General features: G+C 38.5%; 1 protein-coding gene across 2 annotated transcripts; it reads left to right on the top strand.

The window, feature by feature from the left end:
* The first annotated feature begins 3,255 nt into the window (after positions 1-3,255).
* SPIC (Spi-C transcription factor) lies at positions 3,256-13,667 on the top strand. Of its 2 annotated transcripts, none has more exons than XM_041738645.1 (6): positions 3,256-3,322; positions 4,917-4,948; positions 5,774-5,870; positions 6,614-6,726; positions 8,336-8,444; positions 12,215-13,667. In XM_041738645.1, the coding sequence occupies exons 2-6, from the start codon at positions 4,946-4,948 to the stop codon at positions 12,640-12,642; spliced, it is 750 nt and encodes a 249-aa protein (XP_041594579.1). In that variant the 5' UTR covers positions 3,256-3,322; positions 4,917-4,945; the 3' UTR covers positions 12,643-13,667. The 2 variants fall into 2 exon arrangements, with proteins under 2 accessions (XP_041594579.1, XP_041594578.1); XM_041738644.1 differs by having other exon boundaries at positions 6,596-6,726.
* The last annotated feature ends 6,162 nt before the right edge of the window (positions 13,668-19,829 follow it).

Here is a 19,829-nt window from a genome sequence, read left to right as displayed (position 1 = left end):
CAGTAGTGGAACTACTGGATTATATGGTAGTTCTATTTTTAATTTTTGAGTTATTTAACTATGGAGTTATTTAAACAGCAAAAATGCTAAAAGCTTTAACTTAGTCTCCCTTTTCCAGGTAATGATCTCAGGGTCCTGAAATCAAGCCCTGAATCATGCTCTGTGCCAAGCATGGAACCTGCTTGAGATTCTCCCTCTGTCACTGCCCCTCTCCACCCCACTCACAAGCACACACATACTCTCTCAAAACTAAACAAACAAATATAGATATATATAAAGCTCTCTTTTCTCAGAAAATGCAGTCTTCTACCTGAAGCCTGGCACCATATGATTAGAATTCAGAACATCTGTTGCTTAAGATTCTCTAAAATAATCTCAGTTACCACAGGACAATGAACTTCTGCAAAAGAGGTTTCATCGATCAGGAATCCTCTCTTTTGAGCTCCTGTTTCTCAGCTCACTTCTGGTGTTCAGGGAACCGTTGCTGTTCGCCTCAATAAAGATGTTCTGTGTATATGTGTCTATTGGGTACACATGTCTTCAGAAGCAGTACTTAGACCTTATATAAGAAGGTTTTGAAAATACACTATAGCAGGAGTTCCTAAACTGAAATCTGTTGGCCCTACTTGAAGAGTTGCCTGACAATGTGTGCTGAAAGCATTCTCTTGGGGACAGAACTCCCAGCTTTCAGTAGACTCTCAAGGAATAGAAGCCTTGCCATCTAAACTGCAAAAAGGACATGCATCATCTTTTCAAGTTGCTGAAAGTGCTTTTACATCTTAGCCCTACAAATACCCAAAACTGTGTTTCTGTTTTCTCTTCTTCAATATTGGGCTGTGTCAAAAAAAAAAAAAAATCAATGTGCTCATTGCTTTGGTTGAAGAAGTTCTTAAAGATTTCCTTTTCAAGATTTATTTTATTTATCTCTTTTAGTAAGAGGGAGAGGGAGAATGTCAAGCAGACTCTACACTGAGCCCAGAGTCCCACATGGAGCTCAATCTCATGATCCTGAGATCATGACGTGAGCTGAAACCAAAAGCTTAACCAATTAAGCCACCCAGCACCCCAGATTTTTTTAAGTATAATCTATCCCACAATGTGGGGCTTGAAACTCAAAACCCCATGATCAAGAGTCATATACTCTATAAACTAAGTCTGGCTGAAGAAGCTCTAAACAGCAAATCTCACTACCACTCAATTCTTTTTCAACATCCATTTATTAATATTTTGCAGAATAAAACTTTGGAGACACTAGTTGGGAAAATAGTGGCTTAGAAAGTTCACTTACTTTTTCCATTCATTCCAAATATGTATCAAGCTTGCACCCCTGTCAGTATCTGCTGGGTGCTATGGAGCCTTCCATGAAAACCAAGAAGCCTGGTCAAATGGAACCTAAACTGCAGACACAGAGCCCAGAGTGGCCTTTGAAAGTGTGCTCGTGAAGTTACCTGGGCCCAAATCTAGAACCAACGCAAGCTGTCTCTCACCAGCAATGGACCTTAGGAAAAATCATGAAGCCTTTTTGAGCCTCAGTGTAAATTGCTCATCTGTAAAATGGAGCTAAGCAGGCCAACTACTGTCATGTGCAATTTTTTTAGATTCTTTTGATATATTTTTTGGTTCTTCTGGCTTGTGTAGTTGATCTGGATCCTTTCTCTCAGCCCCCAGGCTCACTTTGCTTGAGCCCCCATGGCTTTCTTCTTATGCCTTGACTACACCATACTCATTTCTACCTAAGGGTCTTTAATACCTTGTTTCCTCTGCCAGGAGGTACTTCCCTGGATCTTTGCATCCCTGCATTTCTTTTGCTCACTCTTTCTTGTTGCTAGATTTCAGCTCACACACATTCTCTCCTCAGAGACCTTTCGTGACCATTCATCACGACTGCATACTCTCTATCACCTTTCTCTTATCATTTTCTTGGTCCTCATTATTTAACACTTGTTTAGTTTGCTTTAAAAAAATATCATTTCTCCTCATTATACTTTGTTCAGGGCTATAGTCCCTGGACATTGGACAGTGTCCAGGAGAGAAAAAAAGCTCAGAAATACATACTTGTTAAATAAATAAATCAAATGGAACAAAGCGGAGGGCGTAGACTTGGCAATGGTAGAGATAACCTCATCAACATTAGTGATTACAGTTTTATACACTAGTTACTATAACATCTACATTTCAGAAGAAGGGATGTGTTTACATTTGCATAACAAATTGGGTCAAAAAAGTAAATAGTCTAGAACAATAGTCCCATATCAAAGGTGAGCTCAGATTCCAACAATGCAAAACAGAAAATCTCTCTCCCCACCCAAAAGGTTTACAAAAAATTCTTAGGTGGATTTCCCCCTGGCGAAATGTGACATCTCTTAAAATGGTAGACGGTTGTGGTTAGGTGAGGTTGGGTCAGAGACGTGTTCCAGAAGGGAAAGTTATTTCTGCCTGGTACATGTGGACGCTAGTTCAGACTCCGATGGACAGGTAAAATGGAACGGGTAACTGGGCAGATGAAGGGACTGGGAAAGCCACATTATGGGTGGAGGGAGCGCCTCGTGATTTCCATGAGAGCCACCAAAACCCATCTCCAATAGAACTTCTAGCTAAGTAAGAGAACCAAGCCTCTCTACAGATCAGCAGCTTCAGGTGTATCACGATCACCGTGCACGGACCATTCCTGACTGTTTGGGAGCCTCTACTGGATTTAGGTATGGAGGAAAGACTTAAGGACAGACGGAAGACCATAGCATGGACTCTATTTCCTTCTCCTAAACGAGTGGTGGTAAATAAGGCTAAGATTGGAATGAGGAGCCTCAAATGCCAGGACAAGAGCCTACGCCTTTGAGATCTCTAACTAAGGTGGTCAGGATGAGTGAAGTTGTTTGAGAGGAAAGAGACCCATTAGGGAAGTCCAGAGCGAGAAAGGCAACATGGGGTCTAGAATTAGGGGTGGGGGCTGGGTGGTGGAAACCAGGAATAAAAAAAAAAGATGAGAGTTGTGTAGGTCAGAGTTTCCTGGTGGGCAGTAGGAGGCAAGAGGCATTGCAGTTTGTGCTGGGTGGGGGATTCATGGGGATTGTTCTGGATGCTTCTGGCCCATGGGATATAAACTTCTATGTGTCTCTTCAAAATAATAGCCTGTGGTATCTATTGGTTGTATCATGAAATAGAAATCATGAGGACACTGTATCTTTTAAAAAAAATCCCCTTTTGTAGCACTTCCTTAAAAACAGCTATTTAATGCAACTCTGCCAGCGAGTTCTTGACAGTTCTGTCTTAACGATTCTGATATTAATGAAACATCTTCGTGAAGGGTTGAAGTGTCTTCCTGGTAAGTGTTTAGCTTCTGTTTTTCAAAATACCCTGTGATAATTTTCTCCTTTGGCCTAAAGAATGTTTTTCGTTGACTGTTCAGATACAAGAATATTAAGTGATTCAAGTAATCAATAACATTTTTGAGCTTTTTTCTTCCCTTTGGGTTTGCTACTTTTTAACAGTTGTGACAGTTGTGATAATTTTGTGGAGTATTTTAGTCAAAGTCATTTATGTATTTGATTCAAAGTACAATACTCATATTTGCTTCGGTGCTTGTGAGTTGAGGCATAATTGAAAGTCATTGACACGACTTTTAGAAAATACATATACTGATAATATTCATTAGGGACCATAGCTCAGACAATGACTTATGGGTTTTCTTTTTTTTTTTTAAGTTTTTGCTAAATTGTTCAACATCTCTCACATTAGAAAGCTGTCTTCTAGCTTTTTTGAGATATAATTTGACATATAAAATTGTGACATATAAAATTGTGAAAAAATGTGATGATTTGACATACGAATATATTATGAAATGATAACCACAGTAAGATTACTTAACACTTCCATCATCTCACACAGTTACCTTTTTTAGGGATTTTTTTCTCATGTTTTCTTGTAACTGACATGATATTGTGATTTCAAAGAGCAGAACAGAATTTCAATGTTCGACATATTACTTGATGTAATTATTATATTGATGGATATGTATAATAATATCGGGTGTTGGATTATATCATCTCTTTGTATTCTGCAGTGTTAATGAGTAAGCTCACTGTTTACACAGTAAATCTTAACTTGTGTAAACAGAGTTGCTTGTGCTAAATAAAATGGTAAGCAATGTTGGACCAACCACATGCGCTTTCTTATGTAGATTTGTTTGTTTTTAGTTCTGTAGGACTTAAATCTTTTTTTAGGAAAAAAAAAACATTTAACGTGGGTCTGTGTGATCATTGTTTATTTAAAGCGAAACCTAATTTACAAGGATAAGAAAGTAGACCAGGGTTCCTATCCTAGGATTTTAGAAAGTCAATGGATGGATTTTACAGGGTAAATTTTATTTGTAATGTAGATTCACATTTCAAGAGAGAAAAAGCCTGTTCACCAGATTATTAGTAGGCTGACACCAGAAAGATGGAGGGAAAAAAATCACCATTATAAATGGAGAGTTATGCTAAGGTAAAAAGGATTCTGATTTTCAGAATTTTCACATTTTTTTTTTAAGATTTTATTTGTAAGTAATCTTTACACTCAACCTGGAGCTTAACCTCACAACCCCAAGGTCAAGAATCACATGCTCTACTGACTCAGCCAGCCAGGCACTCTCTTAAAAGAATTTTGAAATATTTTCCCAAGTTATGTTTATTCTCTTATAAGTTAGGCAGTTTAGGTAATTAGCTTTAGCTATTTTAACATCCAAAACAGTTTTGTAATAATAAAAAAGCAAAAAATAGTTTGTAGGGAATTTTTAAAAAAGAAAAATGTGTACTCATTAGAGATACTTCAGATGGTACTTTTTGGTTCATACGAGTTATTTTCAGAAAATATATCTTTTAATTCAGAGGTAAATTAAATACACTATTAATTTTGTTTTATTTATTAATCTTTTTCAGAATTGTCAATATATATATATTAATGAAGCATGGTAAGTTGGCATTTTAAAATCTTTGGATGACTTGGAGGATGAACATCCTCTTTGAAGGATGAGTATCCTCTTCTGAAAATAAAATATATGGATCAGATTATAAGGGTATGAAATGGTTTACAAAACAGTTTAATTTGGGGGCACCCAGGTAGCTCAGTCAGTTAAGGGTTGGACTCTTGGTTTCAGCTCTGGTCATGATCTGACGGAGGTGGGATCGAGCCCCACATGGGTCTCTACTCAGTATGGTGTCTACTTCAGATTCTTCCTCCCTCTTCCTTTAGCTCTCCCTGTTCATGTGCTCTCTCTCTCTCCCTTTCTGTCTCAAATAAATAAATAAAATCTTTAAAAAAACGTTTAGTCTTGGAGACATGCTTTTGAAATCAGGAGCATTCCATTTTAAGCAGCGATTCAGATTCTGTTTCATTAAAGCTATTTCCTTGATCCCTTTTCCCAGTCTCCTGCTATTACAACTCCTTAGTAAAGTTTCACAAAAATGTTAAATACTATAGAATTAATCCTGTTCTCTAGATACTACATATTATAGAGCAGTGGATCTCAATCAGGGTTCATTTTTGTCCCCTGAGATATATTTGGTGATGTCTGAGACATTTTCGATGGTCAGAGCTGCGCGAGTGCTGCTGGTATCCAGTGGGTAGAGACAAGGGATACTGGTAGATACCCTACAGCGCATGACAGACTCCCCACAGCAAATACTTAACCAACCTCACAGGTCAATACTGCTGTGGGTGAGAAACCCTCATGTATGTCAGAGAAATTAAGTTCAATCAATAATTTCATAACTTGAGGGTTCTCCTATTCTTCTAGCAGTCCTGTGTTGAACAAGATAAGCTGGGACAAGCCTTTGAAGATGCTTTTGAGGTACTGAGGCAACATTCAACCGGAGATCTTCAGTACTCCCCAGGTAAAGATGTCAGTGCCCTTCTCTCACGGATAAACCAGAAGTCTTCTTGTTTACACAGACATAAGAATGATTATCAGAAAAGGGAAGACCATTTTTATTAGTGCATCTTGGACTGATTCTAACAAAGGCAAAAATCTTCCAGGGCTACCTAGCCTATGCAAATTTAAAGTGTCACATATGAAAATGCAAAGAAACAGAGAATGGCATTTTACATAGGAATACTAGCACCTAAAATTTGATTTTAAGCATGTCTGGTTGATATTTATCTAATAGATAATTTTAACTGCTCAGAACGGGCTTTTCAGTTAATTCTAATTGATCTTCTAGGCCTTCCTCCATACAAGAGATATTCTACTCAGAAGAATAAATATTCTTTTAAGAATAAATATTCTTACCATTCCTCACCTATTGCCCTATAGACTATGGGAAGACAGTGTAGGTGAAATGCAAGTATCTTGCCTATTGCGTTTATACAGGGCACTGCGTGCAGTTCCCAGACAAAAGAAATCATGGGATCTCTGCTTGCAAGGAATCTGTGCTCCAGTAAGGGAAATGGGATATGTAAGAGGCCTCTGATACCAGCATGATGCAATAAATGTAGAAAAATGCAAAGTAGTGGAGAACACATGATGGAGCAACCACATACATGAGCATCTATGCATACACAAACATACATATACATTGCATGCATGCACACATGCAATTATAAACCTTGACTTTTGCAGTTTCTGTTTTTAAATTAGATTACAAAAATTACCTGGCTTTCATCAACCACTGCTCTCATGTCAGAGGAAATTCTAACTGCTATGGTGTGCTGCCTACAGAGGAACCTGTCTATAATTGGAGAACAGTAATAGTGAGTACATGTACCAGAAGGCCATCTCCCAGTAACAGGCAAATTCCCTACTCACATCTGCCTTCCGCTTGGTCTTTGCTAGCTGAAACCCCCCTTAACGACAGCAGGGACTGTGCGAGCACTCACAGACCAGTGGTGTGGACTTGACCATCAGCATGGATGATTCCCAGCAATGCTGTCAAGAAGGAAATTGCCCTTTGTCATTGCCCAGCATCAGAGGGTTTGAATGTCCTCTATGAAGATGTGTTTTTAGGGTTCTCTTATTACTGCTTCTCATCTATCTTGAAAATTGCAAAAAAGGATGATTTTCCTATAAGCCATAGGGCAAAGCCCAAACTTCCCCTGCACTGGCTTTACCTACAGTCTTGTATTAACCTGATGTTTCCTTTCTCAAGCTCAGAGCTAGCTACATACCTGTCTTGGACCAACTCTCGGGGATAGTGTTATAACTCACTGCAAACGAAGTGTCCCTGCCATCTATCTTTCTATTAATGTGTCCTTTTTATTGCTTTCTTTTTTAAAGAAAGATTTATTTATTTATTTGAGAGTGAGTGAGTGGGGGGAGGGGCAAAGGACAAGGGAGAGAGAAACTCAAGCAGATTCTGTGCTGAGCGCAGAGCCTGACATAGGGCTCAATCCCATGAACCTGCGATTACTACCTGAGCCAAAACCAAGAGTTGGATGGTTATTGGACTGCACCATCCATATTGCTTTCTTATTGCCACCTGTCTTAACGTGGTGCAGTGTAAATATGAAATGGCTTTTCTTTTTTTTTTTTTTTTCAGTCATTACCTTCAACTGTGCTATGTCAAATGTCCTTTTCCTGACCCTCTAAATTGTTCTGTTAGGGCCTCTCCACAAGACATTTCTTTGAAGAGGGAGTTTGTTCCAACTTAACCTCTTCTACTTCCAGTTAGGGTTGCCGGTAAAATACAGCATGCCAAATATTTTCATTTGCTAAATCTGGCAACCCTGCTTCTCCTTTAGTTCATACTTCTCAGTCTATATCACAGCCTCTTGTGGTTGGGGACTCCTTGGCCTCTGGGAAGTCCTCTTATATGGGGTATGATAAGATGGTTCAAGTCCACCTTTGTTGAATTAATCCATAGAGACCCACGTATCCTTGCTCTCTATGCAATGGTAACAGCTCAGGCTGCTTCCTCTGCCCCCTCTCTTGGCTCTACCCTCCCTTGACTACCATCTTTCTCCTCATGTCTCCTCTTGCTCAGATGGGCATCCAACAGAGGAACAGAAGCCCATCTTCCTCTTTCTGCTGGCACTTCAATTTTGTACTAATAATTCTTTAAATTTTCTTTCTCACTGGGAGTTTTTATGGAGAAGAAGGAAGCATACCCATCTTCTTTCTCACAGGGAAGGGATGATATGAAAGTCTTCATAAAGCCAGAGTACCTTCCATTCCTTGGTCTTCTCTTTATGTGGGTGTGAGGCTAGTTGTGCCCTGGGAGATATTTGGCTGCAGTTGAGGATTGTGCTTTTTAGAATTTGGGAGATGCTTAGCACTCTTTTTGTCCTCAGCTTTTGACATTAGCCATCAATTAGGGGCCACAGGAAAAGTCCCACTTAACATCCTGCTGCATTATTTATATAGAACAGTGCTGCAGACCTCTATTTTGAAGGAAGTATTCATCAGTCTCTGCCAAACATCCCCGAAAACCAGCTGGTACAACCTGCTGTTCTCCATCAAAAGGGAGGAAAAGGTATGTGGATCCATCACTCCTTTTATAGATAAAAGAACTAAATCTTCTTCAAAGCAGCCTTAAAGGTATTTCATATCTGACTGTAGAACAGCATTTGCAAAATATTCTCATATTGAGATTAAGAAAAACTTACCTCTGACAGATTGAACCACTCTAAGCCGTTCATCTTGGGGAAGCTTTCCTATTGCTTCATAGAAATGTTGTGAAGCTGCAAAGTGTCACTCCAGTCAAATAAATCTGTACTCAAGATAATGTATATATATTTGAGGGTATAGAAAGGGGAACTTTTCCAAAAGTTGTTTTAGCAATCTTATTCTAATTGTGACAGCCTTGGTATAGAAGTTGTCTTCTCTATTAAGTTTTCTGCAAATAAAGTCCCATAACTATTCAATATTTCATAAATTTGAAATGTCAATTTCATAAATTTAAGATGATGATGATCTCACCTAACAGATGAGCAAAGTGATAAAGCAGGATAGTAGCCTCTGCTGGCTACCTTGTGGGCCACACACGTGTACATGTGCTCTTGGAGGGAGTGTAACTTGTGCTCTTGGAGGGAGTGTAACTTGGCACAAAGTTTTTAAAGGCAATTTGGCAATAAGGATAAAAAATTTAAATGTTAATATCTTTTGATTCTTAAAGACTATGTAACTGAGTGATTGAGTGTAAACTCTGGGTGAGTTGTGTGAGCCTGGGAAAATCACTTAACCTTTTGTACCACAGTGTCCTCATTCAAAAAACAAATAATGATAATTGTACAAACACTGTAATATTGCTGTGAAAATTAAGTGAGAAAGCCCATGTAAGACATTATGCTCGTAGCCTGTCTCTGGATAATTTCTCAAGATACCATAAGGGGTGTGTGTGTGTGTGTGTGTGTGTGTGTGTGTGTGTGTGTACCTTATATACATTAGGATATTACTTGCAATGTTGTTGTAGTAAAAGAATGGAACTTACCTACAGTCTGTATAAGGTACAGAGATGTGTAAGGTGCATCATAATTTTATAGTGAAATTTTTAAAATGATACTTCATCATACTTTCTAAATTTTTTTCCAATGATTTTTTTTTTTTGGAAAACTAGTTTTGTTCTGATATTCTGCATTCTAGAATACTGTATCCTAGAACAAAATTCTAAATATACAGACTCACTCCAGGATGTAAAGTCTCTATCTTTTCATTGATGTTTTATGTTGTGAAGCTTTGCCAGCATGGGACATATATCATCCACCATTTTCTGTTCTTAAAGTTTCATATTCTATCTGAAATAGGGATACATTTGAAACAGAATGAAATTCAAAATTTGGGGATTCTTTATCTAGAGAAAACTAGTACATGCATAGAACAGAACACATAGCTATTAAAACACATGAAAGCATATCTTATGTATTGACAAAGAAAGAACTCTACATTTTTTTTGTTTTAAACCTTTTTAATTCCATAAATTAAAAGTAATAATGCACATTATTAAAAATTCAAAGGATTCAGAAATACACAAGGAATAAGTGTAAGTGTTCTTCTTTCTTCCTATACTATGTCTCAGAAGTAACTGTGTCAACAGTTGGGTATTTTACCATCTATAGCTAATTTCTGTGTTGGTCCTCTGATTTAGTTTATGTGTCTTAGTGGAAAAAAAAGTGCAAAATAATATGATACCACTGGTATTTTTAAAAGATATGCATATGTTCATATGCAAAAAAATTTAATTTTAAAAAATATGTAGCAGAATAGACTGGAATTTTACTTTCACTTTGTGCTTCTGTTTGAATCTTACTCTTAGCACATAATACCTTTTAATAAAAATTAACAATTTTTTTTTCAAAATTGAAAGTAAATTTTAAGAGGTGAGGATCCATTATCATTGATTCGACCACGGGATAAGAGACAATGTTTGTTTAAGGCTGTGACTTTAATTTATAATGCGTTTTTTTTTTGGTAAGTCCCTTCCATTTCTCAATTCGTAAATTTAAGATAATATAAGGCAAAAAGATAATCTTAAAAACCTTTGAGGTTTTGGGATGAATGATGACTGATGCAATAGTATTACTCTCCAGAGACTATTCAAAGCATTTTGAGAATCCACTATTCCACTCTCTCTAAGGAAAAAGGGAATTTGGCCATGGATGTGTTAGCTACTGACAGATCTGGTAAGGCATCATATTTACAGGCCAATTCCAAGTCACAAATTGGGCTGTTGTCCACTGACGTCCAATCAACTGAACAAAAATCACAATGGCAAATCCTCCTAAAGTTTTCTGTCTAGACATTCTGAAATATAAAGGGCTGTATTTCTAACGAGAAAGATACTCTGGTAGTACCATTTTATTTCACAGCAAAGAAAAATATCACAATGCCCATTGTCATTGCTCATAAATTATGTCAAAATGTCATGAAGAAGTTTTGGCATTTTCCACTCCAGTGTTTTCTAATCTTTATTTTTCACATAATGTAGACCTACAGTTGTTGTTGTTGTTTACCTGTCTGTTATTATTTTCACTATTATTACCTTATATTTGAATACTATTTTGCATCTTACAAAATACATTCACATTCCTTACCTCATTTGACTTAACTCATTTGAATAAAGCCCTTTCAAATGATTTGCTTTCTTATCAGAAAGAAGTGTGAGGCTTCTCTTTATTTAAAACCACTAAGCTTTGCAGTTCATTTTGCTCAGTTTTATTGTTCTGACATAGGACATAAAACTAGTAGTCGGGGATCCCTGGGTGGCTCAGCAGTTTAGCATCTGCCTTTGGCCCAGGGCACGATCCTGGAGTCCCGGGATCGAGTCCCACATCGGGCTCCCGGCATGGAGCCTGCTTCTCCCTCCTCCTGTGTCTCTGCCTCTCTCTCTCTCTATGTCTATCATAAATAAATAAATCTTTAAAAAAATAAAATAAAAAAATAAAACTAGTAGTCAAGATTCAATTGTGAAGAGAGACCACCTGACAGATAGATGGGAGATCCAGATAAAGGTTTTAGGCTTCCTTCTTCAGGGAAGGACAGCACAAAAATTTTTACAACATCCCTAACAAAGAAAGGTCCAGGTGAAAATAGATCTGTCCTATGACCTAGCAATTGCATTGCTGGGGATTTACCCCAAAGATACAGATGCAATGAAATGCCAGGACACCTGCACCCTGATGTTTATAGCAGCAATGTCCACAATAGCCAAACTGTGGAAGGAGTCTCAGTGTCCATCGAAAGATGAATGAATAAAGAAGCTGTGGTTTATGTATACAATGGAATATTCCCCAGCCATCAGAAACAACAAATACCCACCATTTGCTTCGACGTGGATGGAACTGGAGGGTATTATGCTGAGTGAAATTAGTCAGTCGGAGAAGGACAAACATTATATGGTCTCATTCATTTGGGGAATATAAAAAATAGTGAAAGGGAATAAAGGGGAAAGGAGAAAAATGAGTGGGAAATATCAGAAAGGGAGACAGAACATGAGAGATTCCTAACTCTGGGAAACAAACAAGGGGTGGTGGAAGAGGAGGTGGGCGGGGGGTGGGGGTGACTGGGTGACAGGCACTGAGGGGGGCACTTGATGGGATGAGCACTGGGTGTTCTTCTATATGTTGGCAAATTGAACACCAATAAAAAATTAATTCATTAAAAAAAAAAACTTCAATAGGCCAAACAGACCTTTGACTTTCAAGTCCCAATGCAGCTTTGAATTTTGTAGTCGCTCAACAAACCCTTCCCGAGCATGTTCTTTATGCGTAGCCACAGTGAAGTCTGACTTGTTTTTCTCCATTTTAGGCAGGAAGAAGCTCCGACTATTCGAATACCTTCATGAATCCCTGTGCAATCCTGAGATGGCATCTTGTATTCAGTGGGTAGATAAAACCAAAGGCATCTTTCAGTTTGTGTCAAAAAACAAAGAAAAACTTGCCCAACTTTGGGGGAAAAGAAAAGGCAACCGGAAGACCATGACTTACCAGAAAATGGCCAGAGCACTGAGGAATTATGGAAGAACTGGGGAAATCACCAAAATCCGGAGAAAGCTAACTTACCAGTTCAGTGAGGCCATTCTCCAAAGACTCTCTCCATCTTATTTCTTAGAAAAAGAGATCTTCTACTCACCGTATGTTCAACCTGAGCAAGGCTTTCTCAGCTTCAGTAACTGGAATGCAAATTATAATTGCACATATGCCAATTACCATGAGCTAAGCCACTCTGATTGCTAAATATTCTCTTACATTTCCTGATTTCCTGGCATCAGAAATCAGGACCAATTTCAGGATTTTTCTCTTAAAGCAAATTCTGGAGAAGGCAAAACAATTAATTTCATTGTTTCTATCTTTTATTAAATAGATTGTAATCTATACAGATGGTGAAAAAATCTGCCAGTGAAACACTTTTAAATGTTCGAGCCCCAATTTGAAAGTATAGACTAATGTCCTAGTTCTTACTATTGTTTATGCAACACTTCTAGATCAACAATGCTAGTAAAGATGACGACCTATATCAATTCAAACATTGTTTTCCTGTCACACACTTAGGCAAAACAAAACAAAACAAATCACTCTAATGTATCTGATGGCTTATTGACAACAAAATAATTGCATATGATAGTCTTAGTGCTATAATACATTCATGGCTTTAAAAACTGTATTTTCTCTGCACTTCTGACCTCATGGTCTGTAACTGTATGGCATTAAAGAAATGATCTAAGGAAAGTGCCACCTACCTTAATAGAACTCCAAAGCTTACACTACCCACCAATTATTTCCTGGCATTTCTCCCCTAGGGTAGATCCTGGAGTTAACATTTCTTGCTATCCTGCCACTGAGCCACAGGAAGGTGCTCTTGCCTTGTTATTTCTCGCCCAACTTCAGAACAGGACCTCCTTTTTCCTTGAACTAGCCCAGCTTAAGACCAGGCTGAAACAATTGGAGAAAAAGAAAAAAAAAAAAAGATTTTGATAAAGGATAGAGACTAGCAAATAAATCCGGAGAGGAACCAGAACTTGAAAGTGATGGTTTATTCTCAACATTCTATCAGGAATGAACAAAGAAACTCTGTTTCTTACTTCCTGCTTGGTAGGTTCATACATATTCCATCAGTATTACCGTGACACAGGAGAGCTTCTTAACTACATGGGCCATCTTCAGTTCAGGCCAAGAGTTCCTGGAGCCTTCCCTATTTGATTTGTATCATTTCCCTTTTTCTTTGTGTCCTCCTGATCTCTTTCCCCCTCAGAGATTCTTAAAAATATGGCAGACTAGGGATCCCTGGGTGGCGCAGCGGTTTGGCGCCTGCCTTTGACTCAGGGCGCGATCCTGGAGACCCGGGATCGAATCCCACGTCAGGCTCCTGGTGCATGGAGCCTGTTTCTCACTCTGCCTGTGTCTCTGCCTCTCTCTCTCTCTGTGACTATCATAAATAAATAAAAAATTATTAAAAAAAATTAAAAAAAAATATGGCAGACTAAATGAAGGCAATGATATTGGCCATCTGCACATGTAGTCTGGGCTTCTGGTATAGACTGAACATTTGTGCCCTCGTATTTGGAGGTGGGATCTTTGGAAGGTAATTAGGTCATTGGATGGAGGTCTCACAAATGGGCTTAGTGCCTTGTAGAAAGAGGCCCAGAGCTTCCTCACCCCTTTTGCCTTTTGAGAACACAAGACGGCCTCCTATGAACTAGGAAGCAGGCTCTTACCAGACACTGAATGTGCTGGCACCTTGATCTTGGACTTCCCAGCTTCCTGAACTGTGAGAAATAAATTTCTGTTTATAAGATACCCAGTTTATGGTTTTCTGTTACAGCAGCCCAAAGGGACTAAGACAGTTTCAATCAGTGCTAACCTTAAGAGTAGGACCCAGCATTTACACTCATTTTCCTACAAAGAAATATGTTCTGTAAATGAATAAACAACATAAATTTCACTTAATGCAAAGAGGAAGGGGTGAAGAGGTTTTACCACATATTCAGCCAACAACTTGATAAAATTCCATTAACATTTTACTTCTCTCCATAGTCCCTCCTATACCCAATGCCAGCTTGAGGGGTTTATCTTGACAATTGCCCCCAAAGCCCCTGGTCAGTCTCAATTTTTTTTTTTTTTTTTTTTTTTTTTTGTATTTTCTAGAGTAGGTTTCTCTTGGGTGGAAATCTGGGCTCTGCCTTTTATCCAAAGTGGCCTGACCACAGGCCATTTTCACAAGCAGGTCAGTCCTTATAAAGACATGTTCATTCCAACTGCTCAAAGACTAAACCCTCCATATGTTGTGTGGCATGTACCCTAATTCAAACAAGGTGTTGCTCCCTGCCACCATCCGAGGACTGGGAAGAGACTTGTTAGACTCTTCATGGTCCTTCGTTTCCTGGGATATGGTATCCCACCTCCATCTCGTCACTGTCATCTGGCTGAATGACTCCGTTAAACTCTTCTCCAGTGTGAAGGTGTCCAGTGCTAAGTGAAACAGAAATGGTTCCTTCTGTCATGAAACTTCAATTCTATCAGTATTTGTAAATTAATAAGTTCTATTAATATTTAACCAAAATTTACCTAATACCTTACTGAAGAGCAATTTATTGGTTGATTCGGCACACATATATAAAGTATGTAAAGTGCATTAATGTAGCAACATTCATTATATCTAACCTGTACAGACTTCTGTATCCCCACTTAACCATCATCTAGATGAAGACACAGAACACTTTCAGCATCTCACAGGGTTCTCTCCCTTTCAAAGCCCACCTTCTTGAATATCATATGAATGGAATTATACAGTTTGTGTTCTTTTGCATCTGCTTTTGTTTCCCACAATATATTTATGGAGCTCATCAATATTGCTGGATATAGGAGGAATTTATTCTTTTTCATTGCTGTTCAGCTCCTGATTTTTAAAGGAGAGTGCCTAAAATTTCTTCTTTAATCTCCAGACTTTATAAATATAAAACGGACCCTGAATATTCTTATACTCACATGGATAGTGTCGCTTTATTTTTTAAAAAGATTTTATTTATTTATTCATGAGAGACACAGAGAGAGAGAGAGAAAGAGAGAGAGAGAGAGGCAGAGGGAGAAGCAGGCTCCCCATGAGTAGCCCAATGCAGGACTGGATCCCAGGACCCTGGGATCATGCCCTGAGTCAAGGACAGATAACCACTGAGCCACCTGGGCATTCCAATAGTGTCCCTTTATTATCAAGCATCATTGATGCCTGTCCTCCACAGAGTTGGAATAATATACACATTCATATAACTACAACTTAAATTTATAGTTAGAGGGCAGCCAGGGTGGATCAGCGGTTTAGCGCCGCCTGCAGCCCAGGGCGTGATCCTGGAGACCCAGAATCGAGTCCCACATCGGGCTCAACGCATGGTCCCTGCTTCTCCCTCCGCCTGTGTCTCTGCCTCTCTCTCTCTCTCTCTGAATAAATAAAAAAAATTTTAAAAAATTTATAGTTAGGTATTTTGGTTCATACATTTTTACCCAACTCATATCATCTGGATGGAATTTGAATTTCTATTTTGATAGGTGAATATATTAATACAAAATAGGCTTAAAGTAATTTACTCCTTTTTTCATAGATTGGTGAAAGTTAATGAAAATATTTTTAAAAACCATATTTCTTCAACTTTCTTGTCCCCCATTTCAAAGCTGAGGATACTGAGGATACCCTATGTTTGCCTTGGCAATATGGTGAAGAATTAGTTTGAGTTTGATGGATGGCTGCCTCTTTAATTTAACCCTGGATGAATCTTAAAAGCAGTGGGTAGTTACTAGAAATAAAAGGGGCTGCAGGTAGGGCTTGTATGGGCTTTTCAGGCAAGCACAGTGAAGCATATATAAATGTGTGAAATAGACTGCCTCAAGAATTATCTGTCAGGAGCAGTCCTGACTTAGCTTGGCCACGACCTAGTTAAATAAATGACTAAATGTGGAAGAAGAATCCTAGAGCATCTAGGGTTTTTTTTTTTTTTTCAGTAGTGGGCCCCAGAATCAGAGATCCAAATATAGAGAGCACATGAATGTTTCCGTAATGATCTGATGAGTCAACAATCGGTGTCAAAGAAGTAGATATGATTCAAATATGAGAACTTTGCACATTGTGCAAGGACAAAGCTTTGTACAATGTTTGTATCTGCTATCAGAGATAGCTTTATTCCCGACAACTGTGGGAGCTAGTGAAGATTCTCTTTGATAAGCACACTCTTCCAGGATTTGCAGTGAGGTATTAATCAACAAAAGACCAATGAGTTCACTTGCAGCTTAAGTGAACAAGCAGAATTTCCTATAATCAACATTTTATGATATAAGTGCACAAATAAAATTTTATTTAACAATCATGCTTTACATAAGTAATTAAAATGTAGCAAGTCATGTGATGAAAGATCACATATATAAGTTTTAGAGTCAGGCTTCAAGTAACAAAAGACCCTGACTCAATCTGGTTTAGATGATAAGAAAATGTACTAACTCAAGATCAAGAAATCCAAAGGAAGATTGGGCCACAACCATGATACATTATCATTCTGGCTTCATTTTCTGGTGAGTTTTTTGTTATAATTTCTTGCCATTGGCCTTATCCTCAGGTTTTCTAGGAGTAAAATGACTACTGCAGTTGTATCTCTATCAGCACAGTAATGTCCAGCAACAGAAAGAATCACATCTTCCAGTGTCCTCTTTGCAATCAGGGAAACATTTTTCCTCCAGAACATCTTTCCTCATGTCCTATTGTCCATACCTGGGATCCCTGCTCAAGCCTAAATCATTCACTGGCAAGGGGAAAGGGACCACTGTGACTAGCTCAGACCAAATGGAATTTAGTGCTGAAAGAGGAAAAGGATCATGATCCCTTGAGTCAGTAGAGAAGGATGACTACCTGAATAAAACTAGTGTTTTGCCTGAAAAGAGATAGTAAAGGATGTTGAATGGAAAACCAACAATGTTTGCTATAGTCCACCACTTTGATTGCCCAACATCTCTGCATACACTTAAAAGGTGCTCATGCCTTTATTGAAATTATTCATGTACTCCCTGAGGGGAAGTGACATCAAGTTTCATCAGGTTGCTATATCTAACTCCAGGATTGTTGGATAATGTAGTTTTAATATGTCTTATTATTATTTAGACATGGTAAGAGTGCCTTCAAAGATATCATTTATTTCACTCATAGTTCCAAAGACTATACATTATGCCAAGGGGGCTACATGGAGAAACATTTAGGTCAGTCATGAGGCAGATGGAGGGGAGAACTGTGGGCAAGAGGCTGTATTGTGGTTTCTGTAAGTAAAAATGGGTGAGGTGAGTTAACAGGCTTAGGATTGGCTATTTTGAATAATTTAGTGGGCAAAGAGGCTTCCCCTCATTGCCTGGTATCTGGCCCTGGAGTATTTAGGATGGGTATATAGTACCTGGCCCAGAGCATGAGAACCCTATAAGGGAAGTGGTTGGGGTATAGACTCTGGCTTGATAAGTTTGCATTTAAAAATCACACCCCAAGGAGAAGGATTTCTTCTGGAAGGGGATGGAGAAGGTGACACGGGAAGCTGTTGGATAAGGCAAGGTAAGGCAAGATAACTCAGGCATATTACCGAGTTGTCCAGAACCAGGTGTGTCTGGCGTATGCATGCAGGGCAGACGTTGAAGCATCAAGTTTACGGAAGCTAAAAACATGATTCATACAAATGCTCATTTGTGTCTTCTGATCCATGACTGTGTTTGCTCTTCATGGTTCAGCAATGGACTACAATATAAAGTCTGACTGGGAAAGGGCAAGAGCAGAAAACCACTCCCAATAACTTCCCCATAACACGTATCTCATCCACACTACACTGGGATGGTGTGATTCCTGCCTGGGAGGTTAGTAAGTAAGTGCCTGTCAGTTAATGAGATGGATCCTATTCCTACTCCCTTCAGGGAATTCCCTTCACCATGTCTTTCATGATCCCTAGTTCTGCCTCTTGGAATAATCTTCCAGTTTATTTTTGTTATGGTCATATATGAAATAGGTGTTCAAAAGATTTATTTTCTTAGGACTGAGCAACAGTATATTAATACAAGTTCAGAAGTCTGAGATTGCCAATTCCACATTTTTTAGCGTTTGCTACTGACAACACCCTACTTCCTGGTACTGAATTTTGAATTCTTTTCGTTTTAGTTAACTGAAATCAGCTTTGAAGATTTACTTCACTGAAGTATTCACTGGGATGTATAGTAACACTGCTTACAGAATTTCAGAGGAAGCAGAACAAGCAGCTAGACATAAAGCCCTAAACCACATCAAAGATCTGGCCAAGTGAGGACATTACTGCCAGTGTTACCAATTACTAGATGGCTCAGTTTCTGTCATCTTCTGTGTCACCAAAAAGATCTACTGTAGCACCACTACTGCCCCCAGAAACGATCTTGCTGCAACTGACATTGCATTCATAGGTGGTTATCTACCATCCTTGCTTCTATAAATCACCAGATCTCCCTTCAAATTCTGAGAAGGGAACTTCTAATTGGCTCATGCTTGGTCATGTGCCCATAACTTACTGCAAAGAAGACTAGAAAAGTGATTATCTGGAATTTTGAATTCTTATACTGGGAGACTGTTTCTGTATCCTATCGAGACTTATAAGCCTAAAAATTCCCCAAACATAGAATGGGGTTCAGATGCTGGGCAGCCAAAAGAAGGACAAAAGTTCATTAGAATTTTTAACTTCAGTAACAAGGATCAGAACATGTATAGTTTAATTTTTAAAGACCTTTGCCCTACCTGGCTAATCTCCAAAAATGCTCTTTGTTCTCAGTACTTCTATGCTCATAGGAATTTAAATAGTCTCTGAACAACTTTTCCTTATCTTTCTGAGAAGGCAATTTCAGCACGGTATTTAAATTATCCAAACATTAGATAAAATTTTAACTTATATTTCCATAAGTGACGCTAATCTAAGAAATTGAAGTCTATAATTTCTAACTTTCATGCCTTGGAGGCTTTGTTCATGTTTGTTTTCCTTTGTTCAAAGAGCTCTTATAATGTTACCGTTTCATCTAATTTCATTAGGATTAAGTTTGAAGAACTCAAAATGATTATATTATTATAATAAACCAGTTACAATTATATAAGATAACCAATACTGATTTTTCCCCAAGAGTGTTTTCTGGTTGCCAGAGCTTGCTTTGAGAATGTGAGGGATACGTTAGAAGTGCTCAAGGCTTAAAGGCCCCTCAAGGCTTAAAGGCTTAAAGGCCCCTATGGAAGTTCCCTTCCCAGAATTTGAAGGGAGATCTGGTGATTTATAGAAGCAAGGATGGTAGAGGGGCCCTTAAAGTTAGAAATTATAGACTTCAATTTCTTAGATTAGCGTCAGTTCTCAATCAATGACAGATGAGAGTTGGTAGATACTTCCCTCTGCTTCTTCATCCCATAG

The sequence above is a fragment of the Vulpes lagopus genome, chromosome 23, assembly GCF_018345385.1.
Source record: "Vulpes lagopus strain Blue_001 chromosome 23, ASM1834538v1, whole genome shotgun sequence".
NCBI classification, from domain to species: Eukaryota; Metazoa; Chordata; class Mammalia; order Carnivora; family Canidae; genus Vulpes; species Vulpes lagopus.
The sequence above is the reverse complement of the archived record's forward strand: the minus strand, read 5'-3'. Positions and strand labels throughout refer to the sequence as shown.

Bases quoted from the DNA above. Each gene is read 5' to 3' on its own strand.
- SPIC (XM_041738644.1), top strand. The intron at 5,871-6,595 runs GTAAAGATGTCA...TGACTTTTGCAG, and splicing joins AGATCTTCAGTACTCCCCAG to TTTCTGTTTTTAAATTAGAT. The intron at 6,727-8,335 runs GTGAGTACATGT...TTATTTATATAG, and splicing joins ATAATTGGAGAACAGTAATA to AACAGTGCTGCAGACCTCTA.